Source organism: Pseudophryne corroboree, chromosome 7 (assembly GCF_028390025.1).
Source record: "Pseudophryne corroboree isolate aPseCor3 chromosome 7, aPseCor3.hap2, whole genome shotgun sequence".
Taxonomy (NCBI): domain Eukaryota; kingdom Metazoa; phylum Chordata; class Amphibia; order Anura; family Myobatrachidae; genus Pseudophryne; species Pseudophryne corroboree.
In genome coordinates this window covers 419,421,868-419,440,677 of record NC_086450.1, presented here as the reverse complement: position 1 = coordinate 419,440,677, position 18,810 = coordinate 419,421,868, and the positions used below count along the sequence as shown (strand labels likewise).

At 47.8% G+C, this 18,810-nt stretch overlaps 1 protein-coding gene across 1 annotated transcript in view; it reads right to left on the bottom strand.

The window, feature by feature from the left end:
* TRAP1 (TNF receptor associated protein 1) overlaps positions 1-18,810 on the bottom strand; it is a 57,408-nt gene that overhangs the window by 22,831 nt on the left and 15,767 nt on the right. Inside the window, exons 2-11 of the mRNA XM_063934799.1 lie at positions 15,510-15,677; positions 7,946-8,028; positions 7,101-7,241; positions 6,678-6,749; positions 6,427-6,587; positions 6,153-6,262; positions 5,937-6,010; positions 5,680-5,835; positions 4,854-4,974; positions 4,607-4,676 (exon numbers count right to left, since the gene is read on the bottom strand). Of these exons, the coding sequence (XP_063790869.1) occupies positions 4,607-4,676; positions 4,854-4,974; positions 5,680-5,835; positions 5,937-6,010; positions 6,153-6,262; positions 6,427-6,587; positions 6,678-6,749; positions 7,101-7,241; positions 7,946-8,028; positions 15,510-15,677 (1,156 nt within the window). The remainder of the gene's footprint in view (positions 1-4,606; positions 4,677-4,853; positions 4,975-5,679; positions 5,836-5,936; positions 6,011-6,152; positions 6,263-6,426; positions 6,588-6,677; positions 6,750-7,100; positions 7,242-7,945; positions 8,029-15,509; positions 15,678-18,810) is intronic.

Below are 18,810 nucleotides of genomic sequence, written 5' to 3'. Positions count from 1 at the left end.
GTATCCGTGTCGACATCTGTGTCTGCCATCTGAGGTAGCGGGCGTTTTAGAGCCCCTGATGGCTTTTGAGACGCCTGGGCAGGCACAGGCTGAGAAGCCGGCTGTCCCACATTTGGTATGTCGTCAAAACTTTTATGCAAGGAGTCGACACTGTCGCGTAATTCCTTCCACAGCACCATTCACTCAGGTGTCGACCCCGCAGGGGGTGACATCACATTTATCGGCATCTGCTCCGCCTCCACATAAGCCTCCTCATCAAACATGTCGACACAGTCGTACCGACACACCGCATACACACAGGGAATGCTCTGACAGAGGACAGGACCCCACAAAGCCCTTTGGGGAGACAGAGAGAGAGTATGCCAGCACACACCAGAGCGCTATATAACACAGGGATCCCACTATAAATGAGTGTTTTTCCCTTATAGCTGCTTATATTATATATACTGCGCCTAAATTTAGTGCCCCCCCTCTCTTTTTTACCCTTATGTAGCTTGACACTGCAGGGGAGAGCCAGGGAGCGTCCTTCCAGCGGAGCTGTGAGGGAAAAATGGCGCCAGTGTGCTGAGGGAGATGGCCCCGCCCCTTTTCCGGCGGACTTCTCCCGCTTTTTCTGGAATTCTGGCAGGGGTATTTTTACACCTATATAGCCTTCCTGACTATATATGGTGTAGATTTGCCAGCCAAGGTGTCTTATATTGCCCTCAGGGCGCCCCCCCTCAGCGCCCTGCACCCATCAGTGACCGGAGTGTGAGGTGTGCATGAGGAGCAATGGCGCACAGCTGCAGTGCTGTGCGCTACCTTGTTGAAGACAGAAGTCTTCTGCCGCCGATTTTCCGGAACACTTCTTGCTTCTGGCACTGTAAGGGGGCCGGCAGCGCGGCTCCGGGAACGAACACCAAGGTCGGGTCCTGCGGTCGATCCCTCTGGAGCTAATGGTGTCCAGTAGCCTAAGAAGCCCAAACTACCACCAGTTAGGTAGGTTCGCTTCTTCTCCCCTTAGTCCCTCGCTGCAGTGAGTCTGTTGCCAGCAGATCTCACTGTAAAATAAAAAACCTAAAATATACTTTCTTTCTAGGAGCTCAGGAGAGCCCCTAGTGTGCATCCAGCTCAGCCGGGCACAAGATTCTAACTGAAGTCTGGAGGAGGGTCATAGTGGGAGGAGCCAGTGCACACCAGTAGTCTAAAGCTTTCTTTTAGTTGTGCCCAGTCTCCTGCGGAGCCGCTATTCCCCATGGTCCTTACTGAGTCCCAGCATCCACTTAGGACGTCAGAGAAAGCATGATTACTTTTCAGGAGATCCTCCTATATATTTATTTTCACCAGCAGAGGGAGCTGTTTAGCAGAATGTCTCTACTCTTATTAATATATGCACTATCCAAACAGTGCAGCAGGGGGAGCTGTTGTGTAATAAAACAAACTTCCCTTCTTTACTGAGGGGGGAGGAGGACTTTTCGTTACACAGACTGGCGCCATGTTTTACCGCCATGCAACTAAACATGGCCCCCACTAAATGCTAGGACATGCAGTTTTGTTAAAAAAAAACCTTTACTGTTCCTGCTCACTCTGTAACAGTTATTATTCTTTTAACGCCGCGCGCTTGTTTAGCCGCGGGGCGTAGGTCTATGTTAGGCTCCCACTCCCTCCCGCTGGCTGGCGCGCGCCGCTTCCCCTGACTGACGCGCACCGAACTCTCTGGCCAGTGCGCGCCGGGCTGTTTCCCGAAGCGGCACCTGTGCACCGCATCGTCTCCGCCGTGTAGCGCGCCGCTCAGCCGTCTCTCCCTGCTCACAGGTAAGAGACGCTGAGTCCCGCGCCGCACTTTGCTCCCGCAATTCTTACGAGGTAGAGAGAGAGTGAGAGCCATTTCTAGAGAGGAGAGATAAAAAAAAAAAAAAGGAAAAAGGATTATTATATACATAAAAAAACTCTATGCTACCTCTATGTTAACCAGTACTCACTATTTAGAGGACTCTGGAGGATCTCCTGTGGAGAGATGCAGGTCCCTTCAATAGGGATCTTTGTCTCTCCAATATTAAGCAGCCTTGTCCCCCTTTTGTTAGGTTGACGCTGCCCTTTAAAGTTTTTTTTTTAGTCAGGAGCTCAGTGCTCCACGTGCTGTACCTCCAGCACAATTTTTCAAACTGAGGGAGGAGGGATGTGAAGGGGGAGGAGCCGGCTGTGCAGACAATGCTAATTTTAGATTGTGCCACACCTCCGGTTCAAGGCTTCACACCCCTACTGTATAGGACTCCAGTGTCCCCTAGTGGATGAAAGAGAAAGTAGATTTACCCGCGGTAGCTGTGGAAACAAGGTCCGCGAGATCTTCCCCAAATAACACCTCACCCTTGTAAGGCAAAACTTCCATATGTCTCTTTAAGTCGGCATCACCCGTCCATTGGCGGGTCCACAGGGTTTGCCTAGCAGAAATCGCCATGGCGTTGGCTCTTGAACCCAACAGTCCAACGTCTTTTGAAGCGTCTCTCATATATAAGACTGCGTCTTTAATGTGACCCAAGGTCAATAAAATGCTATCCCTATCTAGGATATCAATGTCAGCTGACAAGGTAACTGCCCAAGCTGCTACAGCGCTACAAACCCAAGCCGACGCTATTGCCGGTCTGAGCAAGGCACCCGTATGTGCATAAATTGATTTTAAGGTAGTTTCCTGTCTGCGATCAGCAGGATCCTTGAGGGCTGCAGTGTCTGGGGACGGTAGCTCCACCTTTTTGGACAAGCGCGTTAACGCCTTGTCCACCCTGGGTGAGGATTCCCACCGTAACCTGTCCTGTGCAGGGAAACGATACGCCATAATAATTCTCTTGGGAATCTGCAGTTTCTTGTCTGGAGTTTCCCAAGCTTTTTCAAATAACACGTTCAGCTCATGAGATGGGGGAAAGGTTACCTCAGGTTTCTTTTCCTTAAACATGCAAACCCTCGTGTCAGGGACAGAGGGGTCATCTGTGATATGTAAAACATCTTTTATTGCAATAATCATATAATGAATACTTTTGGCCACCCTTGGGTGTAACCTCGCATCATCGTAGTCGACACTGGAGTCGGAATCCGTGTCGGTATCAGTGTCTGCTACCTGGGACAGGGGACATTTCTGAGACCCTGAAGGACCCTGTGACACAGTCAAAGCCATGGATTGACTCCCTGTCTTATCCCTGGACTCTGCTTTGTCCAATCTCTTATGTAATAAAGACACATTTGCATTTAAAACATTCCACATATCCAACCAATCAGGTGTCGGCGTTGCCGACGGAGACACCACAATCATCTGCTCCACCTCCTCCTTAGATGAGCCTTCCGCTTCAGACATGTCGACACACACGTACCGACACCCCCACACACTCAGGGATATATCTATATGGAGACAGTCCCCCCAATAAGGCCCTCTGGAGAGACAGAGAGAGAGTATGCCAGCACACACCCAGCGCCACCGGACACTGGAATAAAATCCCAGTTAGTACAGCGCTTTTATATAAATATATAAATACACACACTGTGCCCCCCCCCCCTCTTAATTGCCCTCTGTAACCGTGTTCAGCAGGGGGGAGTCCGGGGAGCCAGCTTCTCTGCAGTGTGCTGTGGAGAAAATGGCGCTGGTTAGTGCTGGAGGATCAAGCTCCGCCCCCTCACCGGCGGGCTTCGGTCCCACTCAAATTATTTATACTGGCGGGGGGGTTTCAATATACCGCCTCTGCAGTGTCTAATCTATTTGCCAGTGTCCCTTGAGGTTAATATTGCTGCCCAGGCGCCCCCCCCTGCGCCCTGCACCCTTACAGTGCCCGCTCTGTGTATATGTGTGGGAGCAATGGCGCTGCGCGTTACCTCAGTGAAGATCTGAAGTCTCCTGCCGCCTTTGAAGTCTTCTTTCTTCTTAATACTCACCCGGCTTCTATCTTCTGGCTCTGTGAGGAGGACGGCGGCGCGGCTCCGGGACGAACGGCAAGGGTGAGACCTGCGTTCCGACCCTCTGGAGCTAATGGTGTCCAGTAGCCTAAGAAGCAGAGCCTATCATTTAAGTAGGTCTGCTCCTCTCCCCTCAGTCCCACGATGCAGGAGCCTGTTGCCAGCAGTGCTCCATGAAAATAAAAAACCTAACAAAAAGTATTTTTCAGAGAAACTCAGTAGAGCTCCCATGCAGTGCACCCAGTCTCCTCTGGGCACAGGATCTAACTGAGGTCTGGAGGAGGGGCATAGAGGGAGGAGCCAGTGCACACCCATTCTAAAGTCTTTAGAGTGCCCATGTCTCCTGCGGAGCCTGTCTATACCCCATGGTCCTTACGGAGTCCCCAGCATCCTCTAGGACGTAAGAGAAAAGTAAAAAATAAATAAATCACTGGGATCCTACAGCAACATTATACTATAGGGGAGATTTATCAAAGCTTGGAAAGAGATAAAGTACCAACCAATCAGCTCCTAACTGCCATGTTACAGGTTGTGTTTGAAAAACGATAGTTGGAAGCTGATTGCTTGGCGATGCATCTCCCCCTACATCAGCTATAAACCTTTGCAGTCCCCAATCAAATCCAGGTAAATAGTTAGCTGTAATATTTTGTAATCATCAGAACAAAGAATAAAATGATCCTACTGTCACCTTATCAAGGCGCTCTCCTGTAGTAACTCGCGGCTCAGATTGAGGGGGATATCCTCACTGTCCACAACGCCTGCACACAGAAGAAAAGGAAGCCCTTTATCACCCTGCTTTCATCTTTGTAAATGTCAGGGTAATTAAATGTGTATAGCCATTTCCAAACATAGGAACCCGGGAATGTTCTGTGCCTTGGCTCCTTCTACCACTGTTATACACGTGTGCTGGGAAGGACATAAAAGACCAGGCTCACCTCGCAGGAAGCGCAGCCACTTTGGCAGAATGTCGGTGGCTTTGGTCTGGATGAGGACTTTGCGGCTGTAAAGCGCAACGCTGGATCCCAGCTCCCGGCTCACATCAAACATCGAGGGTTTCTGCATACAGAAAGGTATGGTGAATATTGTACAATCCTAGACATGGTGTTTAAGTTTAACTTTCCCATAGGAAGTGTTCTACAAAAAGGGCCTAATTCAGACCTGATCGCTAGGCTGCGTTTGCGTACAGCGGGCGATCAGGTCTAGACTGCGCATGCACCGCAATGCGCAGGCTTGTCACACGGGTACAAAGCGAATCGCCGCTCAGCGATGGCTTTGTGCGAAGGATCCATTCGCATGGGCGTTCACAAGGAGATTGACAGGAAGAGGGCGTTTGAGGGTGGTAACTGACCGTTTTCTGGGAGTGTTTTAAAAAACGCAGGTGTGTCCAAGCGTTTGCAGGGAGGGTTCCTGACGTCAACTCCGGTCCTGGACAGGCTGATGTGATCGCAGCGGCTGAGTAAGTCCTGGGCTACGCAGAGACTGCACAAGATCTGTTTGTACAGCTCTGCTAGACATGCGTTCGCACACTTCCAAAGCGAAAACACACTCCCCTATGATCGGCGACTATGCGAACACAGGACTGCAAAAAAAAACCCTAGCGAGTGAACAGGTCTGAATTAGGCCCAAAGTGCAGAAAGAGGGCGTCACACTCACTCCTATAAGGAACACCTACGAGGATTATACATGTAGAGAGAAAGGCAGTTCCTGCTTGCATGCATTTCTCTCTCTGGAGTGTAGAGGATGTCGCCTGACAGTACTCACCGTCTCCGGCACGTAGAAGATGCTGCGGATATTGACAGGAGCGTCTGCCTTATAGTGGAGAGTGTAGCGCGGTTTGTCGTAGGCTTGGGCTATGAACCGGTAGAACTCCTCGTGCTGCCATTCCCCAATCTCCTTGGGATCCATCATCCACAGAGCCTGAAGAGGATGAAATGGTGTTGGAAGAGCAATAAGTAGCGGAGAACTGTGACCACAGAGTGGGGAATAGAAGGACGGGAAACCCCATCCATATCTCCTACCTGCAATGTATTAATCCTCTTGCCATTCAAGTAAAGGGGTGCGCTGACGAAGTTGCTGTACTTCGTTACCACCTCTGCAATGTGAGAGATATAGGCATAAGAGGTCTACGCAATAACCCCATATCTAATCTAAACAAACAGTGGCAGAATGTTGTTACTAAGACGCAACAGATTATGCAGGCGCTACAGAAGTAAACGTTCATAATGATGACCGACCTCTTACTCTGTCCTCACTGGCAAACTCTTTACAGTCTTCCTTAAGGTGGATAACGACTTTTGTGCCCGGTCTCACACCGCTGGCCTCTGCCAATTCAAAGACACCGGACCTAATGACGGGTAGGACATAGCAGTTAGGGGAAATGATAATATGATCATAGAAAGATCCGCATGAGACCTAGCACTGGGTCTGATAGAGTGGTGGGGATGACATGTCATTACGCTATGGGCAGCAGAGACTGCTCAGACTATCTTCTGACCTTCCTGCACCTACCCATCAGAAGTCCAGCAGTAACCAGTGCTCTCAGGCTCTGAAGACTGTGAGAAAACCACGACCTTGTCTGCAACCATGAAGGCGGAGTAGAAGCCGACACCAAACTGGCCTATGATCTTCCCAGAGGTGTCCGCCTGGCTCTGCAGGGTATCCAGGAATGCCTACAGAAGAGAATGGTGACATTAGAACTATGTATTGGTTAGCTCCATGTACTGAACATTTCCGTGTCTTTCCCGTGGCCTGGATCCTACCTTGGACCCGGAGCGAGCAATGGTTCCCAGGTTAGAGATTAGCTCCTCCTCTGTCATCCCTACGCCAGTGTCCTGCAGGACAGAGGTCACATATCAGGCAGATACACACACAGCTAACTTCTTATTGTCCTTTCACACATCAAGATATTATTAGTGACACAATAGCAAAACGTTATCTGTAATTCTTGTTGTTGTTGTTTTGCATGGCGCTAAAGGGTCCACCCCGCCAGACGTTGGGGAAAGCAGCACATACATAAAACAGGGACATACAAAGGAGAGAAAATAAATGCAAACAAAAGAAAAGGCAGGGAGAGCCCAGTCTAATGGAAAGAGAGCACAGCTGAGACAATAGGGGTGACCGTGGCTCAGAGAGAAGACTGGGACAGTGCAGGGTGCCAGGGTATGGGTCCATGTTCCTCATACCTGGATGGTGATGGTGCCCTTCTCACTGTCTGTCTGTAAGTGGATCTCCATCTCTGGTAAAACGCTCCCTTGCAGCATGAGCTTATGGCGGAGCTTCTCCAGGGCATCACTACTATTTGAGATCAGTTCCCGGATAAATACCTGAAAGAGGGAGAAGCGGAGTCAGGTGTCACCAACAGAATATTGTCGCCTAGGTGATAACAGGGGTTCCACAAATCATACAACAGACTAAAACATTATTTTCTTTAGATTATTATATAGGTCATTGGTATTTAAGAATTATGACCAATCACAGCTGTTTCAGTCCTGCTACAGAATATCAACGTAACAACTAATTATTACGCTCAGTTATTTATACAGTGCCACCATTTTTAGAGGTGCAATGAGAGCCGGGGTCAGATCAGTAAGGAGTAATGATCAGGCGATGCCAGTGATGTCCCGATGTGATGGTGTTTCAAAACCGGCAATGTCAGGCTACATCGCCCCTACATTGTGCACATTAATCTGCAGTCCCATAAGGGTGTACATGAAAATGTACAATGTAAGTCTACCGTATGTATGGGATTTGTGTGCACTCACCCGTACATTGCGCCGTAAACAAGCAATGTTACATCACTCATAACTGCACTGACCCCAGGGAATTTCATACATACACACTATTTCCTGTCCGCGTGTGACTTTCTATTACAAGTACACAAATACATTCCCTAGGGACACACACACACACACACAGAACGTACAAGCTACTATGGCTCCCTGGGTGAGACTAAAACCAAAGGCCACTGCACTGCAAGACAACAATGCCAACCACTGTGCCACCAGTGCCGTCTGTTACTAATATGTACCTCCTTCTCAGAGTATAATGAACGAGCGACAATGTCCAGGAGCTTCTTGGTTTCAGCCTGAAACTCGTGCTTAGAGGCAGAACCTGCAATACATATGTAAATGTTTATGGTAGCGTTATTATATGAGAAGACCTGTCATTTGGCTTAGTTGCAATTTAGCACTGAAGAAAAACAACTGGCATAACCCATGTTCAATAACCCTCTACCAATCCATACTGCTCAGTTAGTTAACAGAAGGAGAAACTCATGTTATTTAAAAGCAAAGCAGTAATGTGCAGTAGTTCTAGATAGTTCTATGGAGCAGCTGTTGTGCTATATTATTGTTATTTAAATGCAAATCTATATGTATATATTACTGTATATGGGCCATCATTCCGAGTTGTTCGCTCGCTAGCTGCTTTTAGCAGCAATGCAAACGCTAGGCCGCCGCCCTCTGGGAGTGTATCTTAGCTTAACAGAAGTGCGAACAAAACGTTAGCAGTTCTGCTATTAAATATTATCATGCAGTTTCTGAGTAGCTCCAGACCTACTCCTACCTTGCGATCACTGCAGACAGTTTAGTTCCCGTTTTGACGTCACAAACACGCCCTGCGTTCGGCCAGCCACTCCCCCGTTTCTCCAGGCACGCCTGCGTTATCTGCTGACACGCCTGCGTTTTTTAGCACACTCCCGGAAAACGGTCAGTTACCTCCCAGAAACGCCCCTTTCCTGTCAATCACTCATCGATCAGCAGAGCGACTGAAAAGCATCGCTTGACCTTGTGTAAAACGGCATAGTTTTGTGTGAAAGTACTTGGCGCATGTGCATTGCGGCCCATACGCATGCGCAGAACAGCCGATTTTTAGCCTGATCGGTACGCTGCGAAAAACGACAGCTAGCGATCAACTCGGAATGACCCCCATTGTATACACATTCTAGTGGTCAATAGTTATAATACACCCTAGTTTTTCTAGTTTTTTATTGAAGTTTAAGCAATTTATGTCTGGTTAACAACCTGACTGGTACAAATGTCAGTAGTAAACTAGAGGTTACAGAAAAAAAAAAGTTTAGGTTAGCAATATCTGAAAAATAATCCTTGTTCAGTCTTCAAGGAATGGATTAAGAATGGGGGTAATTCAGATCTGATCGTAGATGTGATACATTTTGCACATCTACGATCAGTTTCTCAGACATGGGGGGGGGGCACCCAGCACAGGGCTAGTCCGCCCCGCATGTCTGGCCCTACCTCCCTGCTGCAAGGTTGCAAAAGCATCGCACAGCAGCGTTGCTTTCGCACCCGCTGAGTAGCTCCCTGCCAGCGCAGCTCCTGCGCGCTGGCAGACTGCTACTCACCGCGCCCCGGGTCGCAGTGGCTGCGTGTGACGTTACGCAGCTGCCCCGGCCCGCCCCCACCACGGTCCAGACACGCCTCCGTTGTCCGGACCGCGCCCCGCCAACCGCGTTCTAATGCTGTCGGCACACCCCCTCCCGCCCCGTGACCGCCTCTGCCTGTCAATCAGGCAGAGGCAATCGCAGCCCTGCATCTCGCTGGGCTCCTGGGGTGCGCACACACAGTGCGGCCGCTGCGTGTGCGCACTCCACTAAAGGATTCAGACTGTGCTCGCTGCCGCGATCCAGTCTAAATTAGCCCCAATGTGCATCTGTTCTGCAGTAATGAAGCAGAGGCTTGCCTGGGTCTTGAGTCACTGTCAGTGGGCCACTAAAGACTAGAAGAAGGTCTTTTAGACCGGTGAATTCAAATTTGCAACATTTGGTTAATCGTGTAAGGTTTTTCTGCACCATCAAGTAGCCAAAAGGATATTCCCTCAGTGTCGGTGGTTTATTTCCTGGCGTGTTGAAGCACAAATTCTTTTAATAACAAAAGACCCTATGCCTTTACACATCACCACTAATATACCCCTGTGTCGCCAACTATTAAACATGAAGGCAGAAGGATGGTCTGAGGATCTTTTGCTCTATTCCGAGTCAGCGACTTGTACCCCGAATCAGGGGCGTTTTAAGAGAGGAGGAGGTTCGTATGTAGCTTCCTTAGTCCGGACCACCTCCACCATTTCAGAGTAGGTGTGTGCTCTGTGGCTAGGTCTGCAATAGGTGGACACTTTGGTGAGCCAAGAATTGAGATTAAAGTTTGTAAAACCAAATTAATCTGTTTTTTATTTATTTATTTTTTGTTTGTTTTTTATCTCCAATTGTTATTTTTTTCTATTACATTGAGAATTTAAACTGCAATAAATTTCAATAAAAACTGGAAATATTTTTTTTCTTCTACAACTAAACACTGATCTGCTATACATAGTTCTTCAGTACATGGGCCGTATGGAAGAAAATAGGATTTTGGTACTTACCAGGTAAATCCTTTTCTTTGAATCCATAGGGGGCACTGGAGTACTCTTGGGATATGGACGGGCGTAGCCGAACAAAGGCACTGAATATTCAAATTTAGGACTCTCCCCCCCCTCCATATCCCCAAGTACCTCAGTGTACTTTGCCAGTGTTTTTTACTGAGCGAACAGGATATAGAGAGGATTGACAATGGAGAATCCCTATAACATAACAGACAACCACAAAGTTGACCTGTAACCTTATTGTCAACTAAACAGTTGACACCTTAACCGATAGAACTTTATAATTTGAGCCAATCGGTGAAAATGTGTTACCATAAGCTCCTTTGAGCTTAATACCATCCAAGGTAAATTTGTTCACTAAGCTCCCTTGAGCTTAAAACAACCCAGGTAAAACTGCTCTGGGTGGGCGTCCAGTGCCCCCTATGGATTCAAAGAAAAGGATTTACCTGGTAAGTACCAAAATCCTATTTTCTTTATCATCCACTAGGGGTCACTGGAGTACTCTTGGGACGTACCAAAGCTTCCCTCGTGGGCGGGCGAGCTGTTTGATACTTGTAACAGTAGGCAGGCCAAAGCTAAATGCTGATGGCGCCACCATTAATAACGTATAAACGTGCACAAACGTGGTGCACTGAAGGCTATGTAGCCGCGTCGTAGACGCTCCACGACCCGTTGGGTCTGACATTCCCACAGAACCTGTGGGATGAACTATTACTGACGTAGGCGATTGTAACTTAGCCTTAAAGTAAGTCTGACTTGTAGTCATTATTATCCAACTGGATAATGTCTGCTGAGAAACTGGCTAACCCCAGTTCGCAGTATCATATAGAACAAACAACGTATTCATATCACGTACTGTAGACGTTCGGTACATATATAAACGCGTAACGCGTGTACCACATTCAGAATTCAAGAATGTGCTGTCCACACAGGAACCACTATTGGTATATTGATGTGAAGAATATGAAAGCGGATTTCGTCCGAAGATCTGCTTTGTCATGAGAAACTCAAATACGGTGGCTTGGAATACCAGGCACCCAAATCTGAAAACAAACCCCTTGTCGAAGTACTATTGCCGAAGCCAAGGCTAGAAGAAAAATGTTTTCCAAAGTGAGAAACTTAATCCCCATTTTTTGAAAGGGTTCCAAAATATGAAAACTTAATTCCCTTTTGTTGAAAAGGTTCCAAAAGGTGAAAACTGTCATAAATCTGAACCCCAACCTCAAATCGCCTGGCGCTGTAGGTGGGATAAATAGAGTCTGAACTTTGGTGACACCTTGTAGAAAGATGTTTACAGACGCAAATAGAGGCAAACGCTTTGAAAATAAGTTTACCACACAGATACCTGCACTCTTAGTGCAGACGAACGCAGTTTTCCATCCCATTCCGTTTAACAGAATACGGTTACTTGAAGTATGATGTTGGAAACTTCCGAGGTTTACAACCTATGTAAGCACACGAAATTTTTTAATAATGAGCTGCCTTAAGCGGCTTACTATTTCGTAACATGGTTGGTATAACCGATACAGTAACGCTCTATTTTTTTAAGAGGGCGGTCTGAACCCTCACCCTGTCAACCGCAGCTGCGGTACATAGATAATAGGTACATAGGTAACTATGGGTAAAAGAACGTTTCCTGATGTAACAGGTTGGACGTATTATGAGCGGGCCCAGATCGTGTGCAAGTATTCCTTGTAAATTCGAGAACCAACTTCTCTGAAACCCATGAGATCCCACCAGTATGACTGTGACGAACTGTCTGATATCGTTTAAACAGACTTAGATGTGATCGTTTTCGAACTTAATCTGCTACCGCATTAGTAGCGCAAGATAGAGGAACTTTGTTGATAAATAGTTCTTATGTGAGATGAGCTATCATTGCAACATCACTTTGGTAAATACCGGAAGCGATAAGCAACGGTAGAAACGAAATGGGTAATGGTTGTGGCGATTTGCAAACGCTAGAACCTGTGATGAAGAAACCGGACTGGTAAATAGGCATTGTGAAAATCAAATGCAATTATACAATTTTGTGGCTCCAATAAGCCAAACTAACTGCAGAAAATCCATTTTCTAACTGTAGTAAATGACTTGCTGATTGATATTGCAACAGAGCTGTTTGATTTTGCTCAAACAGAGGGAAATAAGTAACTTGACTCTGTTGGTGTACTATTGCCTGGTTTATAACCCAGCAAAGATTAAATGACAACCTGCCAAACCGTTTGACAGAAGCAGTTTTGTACTCCAAGCTGTAAATAGCTGAGACATATATGAGTTTAAGTCATGAAACCTCGCAAATGTAACATGAAAAGACGCACTTCCACAATTGTAAAAGAGGACATCAAACCACTGGTTTGTTGACTGTAACGTCCTGTCGTTACAAGGCGTGACTGTTTCTTATACAGGAATAAAACGCCGTTACAAGTATACTGTATGCGCTAATGTCAGAATATCCTAAAAGGGATAAAATGCCGTTACAAGTATATCAAACTTAGGAGCAAACAAGCTCTGGCCTTGTCGCGCTTAACTAACGACAATGAAAATAACCGGCGTTAGCAGAAGCTTTACAGATATACTCTGCAGCTTGTTTAACCGTGATCGACCTGGTTTCATACATAGAATCTAGTGACCCAAATGTATCTGGGGTTTTTATCATGTTTGACAGAAACGCATATACCAATGGCGGATCGCGTAATTTTGGAAACGATTATGTATGGTTGTCCAAAACCCCGCACTATCTGAGTGCTGGACTAATGTACCCTTCTCACTGGTAGTTATCGGTGTGAGATTTGACATAGAATCGTGCATTAAATATAAGACCAGTGAAATAAACACTCTGGTACCCAAAGGTAAATTGTCCCTTTGGAAAGATTGTCTTTTGTTAGCGCTGGCGGAGTTATTCCGAGACTCCGATTACCGCTGTTTTAATTTGGATTGCCAATGTTAACATTTTTAGTCTGCACTAGAGCCTTATTCGCTATGTAGACAGACATCTTAATAGGCAACAGACAGACACTTGCACGACTTAATAAAGTTATTATATGGCATATATATCTATATATATATGTTATTGCTGAACAGCATATTTATTAGGAAACTAAAGTGTTCCTTATGTGAAAAGCAGTTCACATAGGCATGAAACCCGAACCAAATTCCTACTAACACCCCTGCGCCTTCTGGTGGCTTAAAGATGTAGAGCAGGAATGTTCTAGAATTATCCTAAACGAAAAATTCCCACTAACACCCCTGCGCCACCTTGTGGAGTAGAGGTGTATTGCCGGAATGTTCTGGAATTATAACTGGAAAAACAGCAATGATTAAAAAAGGCGTCATGTTTTCACATAAAAGCACAGTACAGGTTACCTGCTGCATTTTTAATATAGACTTAATAGCCTATTATACAGATTATACAGTGTAGGATACAGTAAAATACATGTATTTTCTTGCAGTGTTAACAGAAAATAACAGAAAACATGGTTAAACCTGCAATAGATTATGCCACTGATAGCCTATTGCCAACCAAAGCCTCATATATATATTATATATATAAAATGCTTAACATATAACAGTTCATACTGATATTAGACACAGTCTGGCAGCAACAAGCTTCATTATATATTAGATATATAAAATGTGCTGAACATATAATCACAGTTCCCACTGATCTTATATCTACAGTCTTATACTGATAATATAGCCCCTGATTCTGTTTAAAACGCTGCGCTGCTTATTTTTAACCCATGCAGCCTTTGCTGCTGCTATGGGCATTACTCCCCCTCCCCCCCCTCGTCTCCCCATGTTACCTGCAGCGTACGGGGTTCGAGGTGCAGGGAGAGCAGGAGATCGATAGCAAAAGAGCGCTGTATATATCGCCGGGGAGCCATCCGGACAAGCGGGCGGCGTAGTACACAGTCTCCTGTGTCCGGCATCAGCAGCGTGTCATTGAAAGAGCGGCCGGCGTCCGTGAGTGACGTGCGGCCGCTCTTTAACATACAGGAAAGTCTCGGCAGTCTCCGTGCGTGTAATGGTGCCGGGCATTAGCGCAGTGAGAGCGGCCGGCGTCTGAGTGACGTGCGGCCGCTCTGTTCAGCACACGGAGTCTCTCTGCGGCGGCCCCCCTCTGTAGTGGTGCCGGGCATCAGCACAGTGAGAGCGGCCGGCGTCTGAGTGACGTGCGGCCGCTCTGTTCAGCACACGGAGTCTCTCTGCGGCGGCCCCCCTCTGTAGTGGTGCTGGGCATCAGCACAGTGAGAGCGGCCGGCGTCTGAGTGACGTGCGGCCGCTCTGTTCAGCACACGGAGTCTCTCTGCGGCGGCCCCCCTCTGTAGTGGTGCTGGGCATCAGCACAGTGAGAGCGGCCGGCGTCTGAGTGACGTGCGGCCGCTCTGCGCATAGTTTAGCAGGACCTTCAGCGGCACTTAGTGGCGGGTACTTAACACATTCACACACAGCAGGGCGGCAGCGTGAGCTGACCGCCCTGACACCCCTACCTTGTGCCGTTTTCATCCTGGCTGTGACGAGCTTCTCTGTGTAAGCTTCGTTGCAGCCTCCAGCTTCTCATCTGTGACGGGGCTTCTGTTGTAAGCTCCTTGCAGATGTAGTTTCTTCCAGCTCTTTGTCTCATCCTGGCTGTGACGGAGCTTCTTCCTGTAAGCTCCGTTCAGTTTGCAGGAGACAGTGGCTGCCTGTGGCTGTGAGGGTGCTCTTTGTGAGGACCGACACGCCATGCGCTGCCTTGTAGCGCCTGTGGCTGTGAGGGTGCTCTTTGTGAGGACCGACACGCCATACGCTGCCCTGCAGCGGCACCATCCCGGACCCAAGTTTTTCCAGAAACTGGGACGGGAAGTGTAAAAATTAAAAATAAAATAAAAATAAAAATCTGAAAAGTGGCCATTGCCACAAGCCGATGTTCATCTGTGAGCACCGAAAAAAACACTGGCAAAGTACACTGAGGTACTTGGGGATATGGAGGGGGGGGAGAGTCCTAAATTTGAATATTCAGTGCCTTTGTTCGGCTACGCCCGTCCATATCCCAAGAGTACTCCAGTGACCCCTAGTGGATGATAAAGAAAAGCTCAACACTATGATTTATCAATGTCTGGCTCTACAACGCTCGCCCATGTACCTCCAAATGACTATGCAACATCCAAGACAATATATTCCCTCCCTCATACATGATGACTGCGCTGCTTACAACAAGCAAATAGTGGTTCGCTCACCTTGCACACTCTCAGTGTCAGCGATGATTGTGTGCACAACAGGCTCCTCCTCCTTGTTCTCTGTCTGTGTTGTGTATCTCCGGCATGATGTAATACTCGGGTTACACTGGTAATACCTAGACGGAAACACGGATAGCCCGGAAGCAGGATGGTACCCGGAAATACAGCCTGGAGGGGGAGGGGGAAGGGAGAGGAAAGAGGAGGAGGGGAGATCACAGTGATTACAACATTTAATAATATGCGGAGATCTATCGCATACATACAGTACTGTGCAAAAGTTTCAGGCAGCTGAGAAATACAGGCAGGTACCAATCCATCATGCAATACCATCAGGGAGGCGTTTGATTGGCTCCAAATTTATTATACAGCAGGACCCGGACAATGACCCCAAACATACAGCCAATGTCATTAAGAACTATCTTCAGCGTAATGAAGAACAAGGAGTCCTGGAAGTGATGATATGGCCCCCACAGAGCCCTATCAAGTCTGCCTGGGATTACATGAAGAGATTGTAGGATGTGAACAAGCCTACATCGACAGAAGATCTGTGGTTAGTTCTCCAAGATGTTTGGAACAACCTCCCTGCCGAGTTCCTTCAAAAACTGTGTGCAAGTGTACCTAGAAGAATTGATGCTGTTTTGAAGGCAAAGGGTGGTCACACCAAATATTTATCGGATTTAGATTTCTCTTCTGTTCATTCACTTTGAATTTTGTTAATTGATAAAAAATTAACTTTCTCTAACGTCCTAGTGGATGCTGGGAACTCCGTAAGGACCATGGGGAATAGCGGGCTCCGAAGGAGGCTGGGCACTCTAGAAAGATCTTAGACTACCTGGTGTGCACTGGCTCCTCCCACTATGACCCTCCTCCAAGCCTCAGTTAGATTTCGTGCCCGGCCGAGGTTGGATGCACACTAGGGGCTCTCCTGAGCTCTTAGAAAGTTATAGTCTTAGAATTTGTTTTTTTCAGTGAGACCTGCTGGCAACAGGCTCACTGCAGCGAGGGACTAAGGGGAGAAGAAGCGAACTCGCCTGCTTGCAGCCGGATTGGGCTTCTTAGGCTACTGGACACCATTAGCTCCAGAGGGATCGACCGCAGGCCCAGCCTTGATGTTCGGTCCCGGAGCCGCGCCGCCGTCCCCCTTACAGAGCCAGAAGCAGGAAGATGGTCCGGAAAATCGGCGGCATGAAGACATCCTGTCTTCACCAAGGTAGCGCACAGCACTGCAGCTGTGCGCCATTGCTCCTCATACACACTTCACACTCCGGTCACTGAGGGTGCAGGGCGCTGGGGGGGGGGCGCCCTGAGGCAGCAATAAAAACACCTTGGCTGGCTAAAATACCTCAATATATAGCCCCTAGGGCTATATATGAGGTAAATACCCCTGCCAGAATCCCAAAAAAAGCGGGAGAATAGGCCGCGAAAAAGGGGCGGAGCCTATCTCCTCAGCACACTGGCGCCATTTTTCCCTCACAGCTCGGCTGGAAGGAAGCTCCCTGGCTCTTCCCTGCATTTCTACAGTACAGTAAGAGGGAAAAGAGAGGGGGGGCACTAAAATTGGCACTGTATACAGTATAAGCAGCTATTAGGGACATAACTCAGTTAGTCCCTGTATATATATAGCGCTCTGGTGTGTGCTGGCATACTCTTACTCTGTCCCCCCAAAGGGCTTTTGTGGGTCCTGTCCTCTATTTGAGCATTCCCTGTGTGTGTGGAGTGTGTCGGTACGGCTGTGTCGACATGTTTGAGGAGGATAATGATGTGGAGGGGGAGCAGATGCCTTTAGCAGAGATGTCACCCCCTGGGGGTCAGACACCTGAGTGGATGGTATTATGGCAGGAAATGAGTGCACGTATAGACTCCTTACATAAAAAATTTGACGACATGCCGACTGTGGGACAGACGAGTCTTCAGCTCGTGCCTGTCCAGGGGTCTCAAAAGTCATCAGGGGCTCTGAAACGCCCGTTATCTCAGGTGGCACAAGTAGATGTCGACACGGATACTGACGCCAGTGTCGACGACGATGAGTCAAATTTAATGCCCGTTAAGGCCATTCGCTGCATGATTGAGGCAATGAAAGAGGTGTTAAATATTTCTGATTTACATCCAGGTACCACAAAAAAGGGTATTATGTTTGGGGAGAAAAAACTACCTGTAGTTTTTCCCCCGTCAGATGAATTAAATGAAGTGTGTGAAGAAGCGTGGGCTTCCCCTGATAAGAAATTGGTGATTCCTAAGAAATTACTAATGGCGTTCCCTTTCCCGCCAAAGGATAGGTTACGTTGGGAAACACCCCCGAGGGTGGATAAAGCGCTCACACGTTTGTCAAAAAAGGTGGCACTACCGTCCCAGGATACGGCCGCCCTTAAGGAACCTGCTGATAGAAGGCAGGAGGCGATCCTGAAGTCTGTATATACACACTCAGGCATTATACTCAGACCAGCGATTGCGTCAGCTTGGATGTGCAGTGCTGCCGCTGCATGGTCAGATAACCTGTCAGAAAATATTGACACACTAGACAGAGACACGATCCTGTTAACAATTGAACATATCAAAGACTCAGTCTTATACATGAGAGATGCACAGAGGGAAATCTGCCGGCTGGCATCTAAAGTAAGTGCATTATCTATCTCTGCTAGGAGATGCTTATGGACTCGCCAGTGGACTGGAGATGCAGATTCCAAAAGGTACATGGAAGTTTTGCCTTATAAAGGGGAGGAATTATTTGGGGATGGTCTCTCCGACCTAGTTTCCACAGCAACGTCTGGGAAGTCAGCATTTTTACCCCATGTCCCCTCACAGCCTAAGAAGGCGCCATTTTATCAGGTTCAGTCCTTTCGGTCCCAGAAAAACAAGCGGGGAAAAGGAGGGTCTTTTCTGTCAAGAGGCAGAGGCAGGGGAAAAAGGCTGCAGCAAACAGCAGGTTCCCAGGAACAAAAGTCCTCCCCCGCTTCCTCTTCCAAGTCCGCCGCATGACGGTGGGGCTTCACAGGCGGAGCCAGGTGCGGTGGGGGCCCGCCTCAGGAATTTCAGCGATCAGTGGGTTCGCTCACAGGTGGATCCCTGGATCCTTCAAATAGTATCTCAGGGATACAGGCTGGAATTCGAGGCGACTCCACCCCGCCGTTTCCTAAAATCCGCCTTGCCGATTGCTCCCTCAGACAGGGAGGCAGTGCTAGCGGCAATTCACAAGCTGTATTCCCAGCAGGTGATAATCAAGGTACCCCTACTTCAACAAGGCCGGGGTTACTATTCCACACTATTTGTGGTACCGAAACCGGACGGTTCGGTGAGACCCATT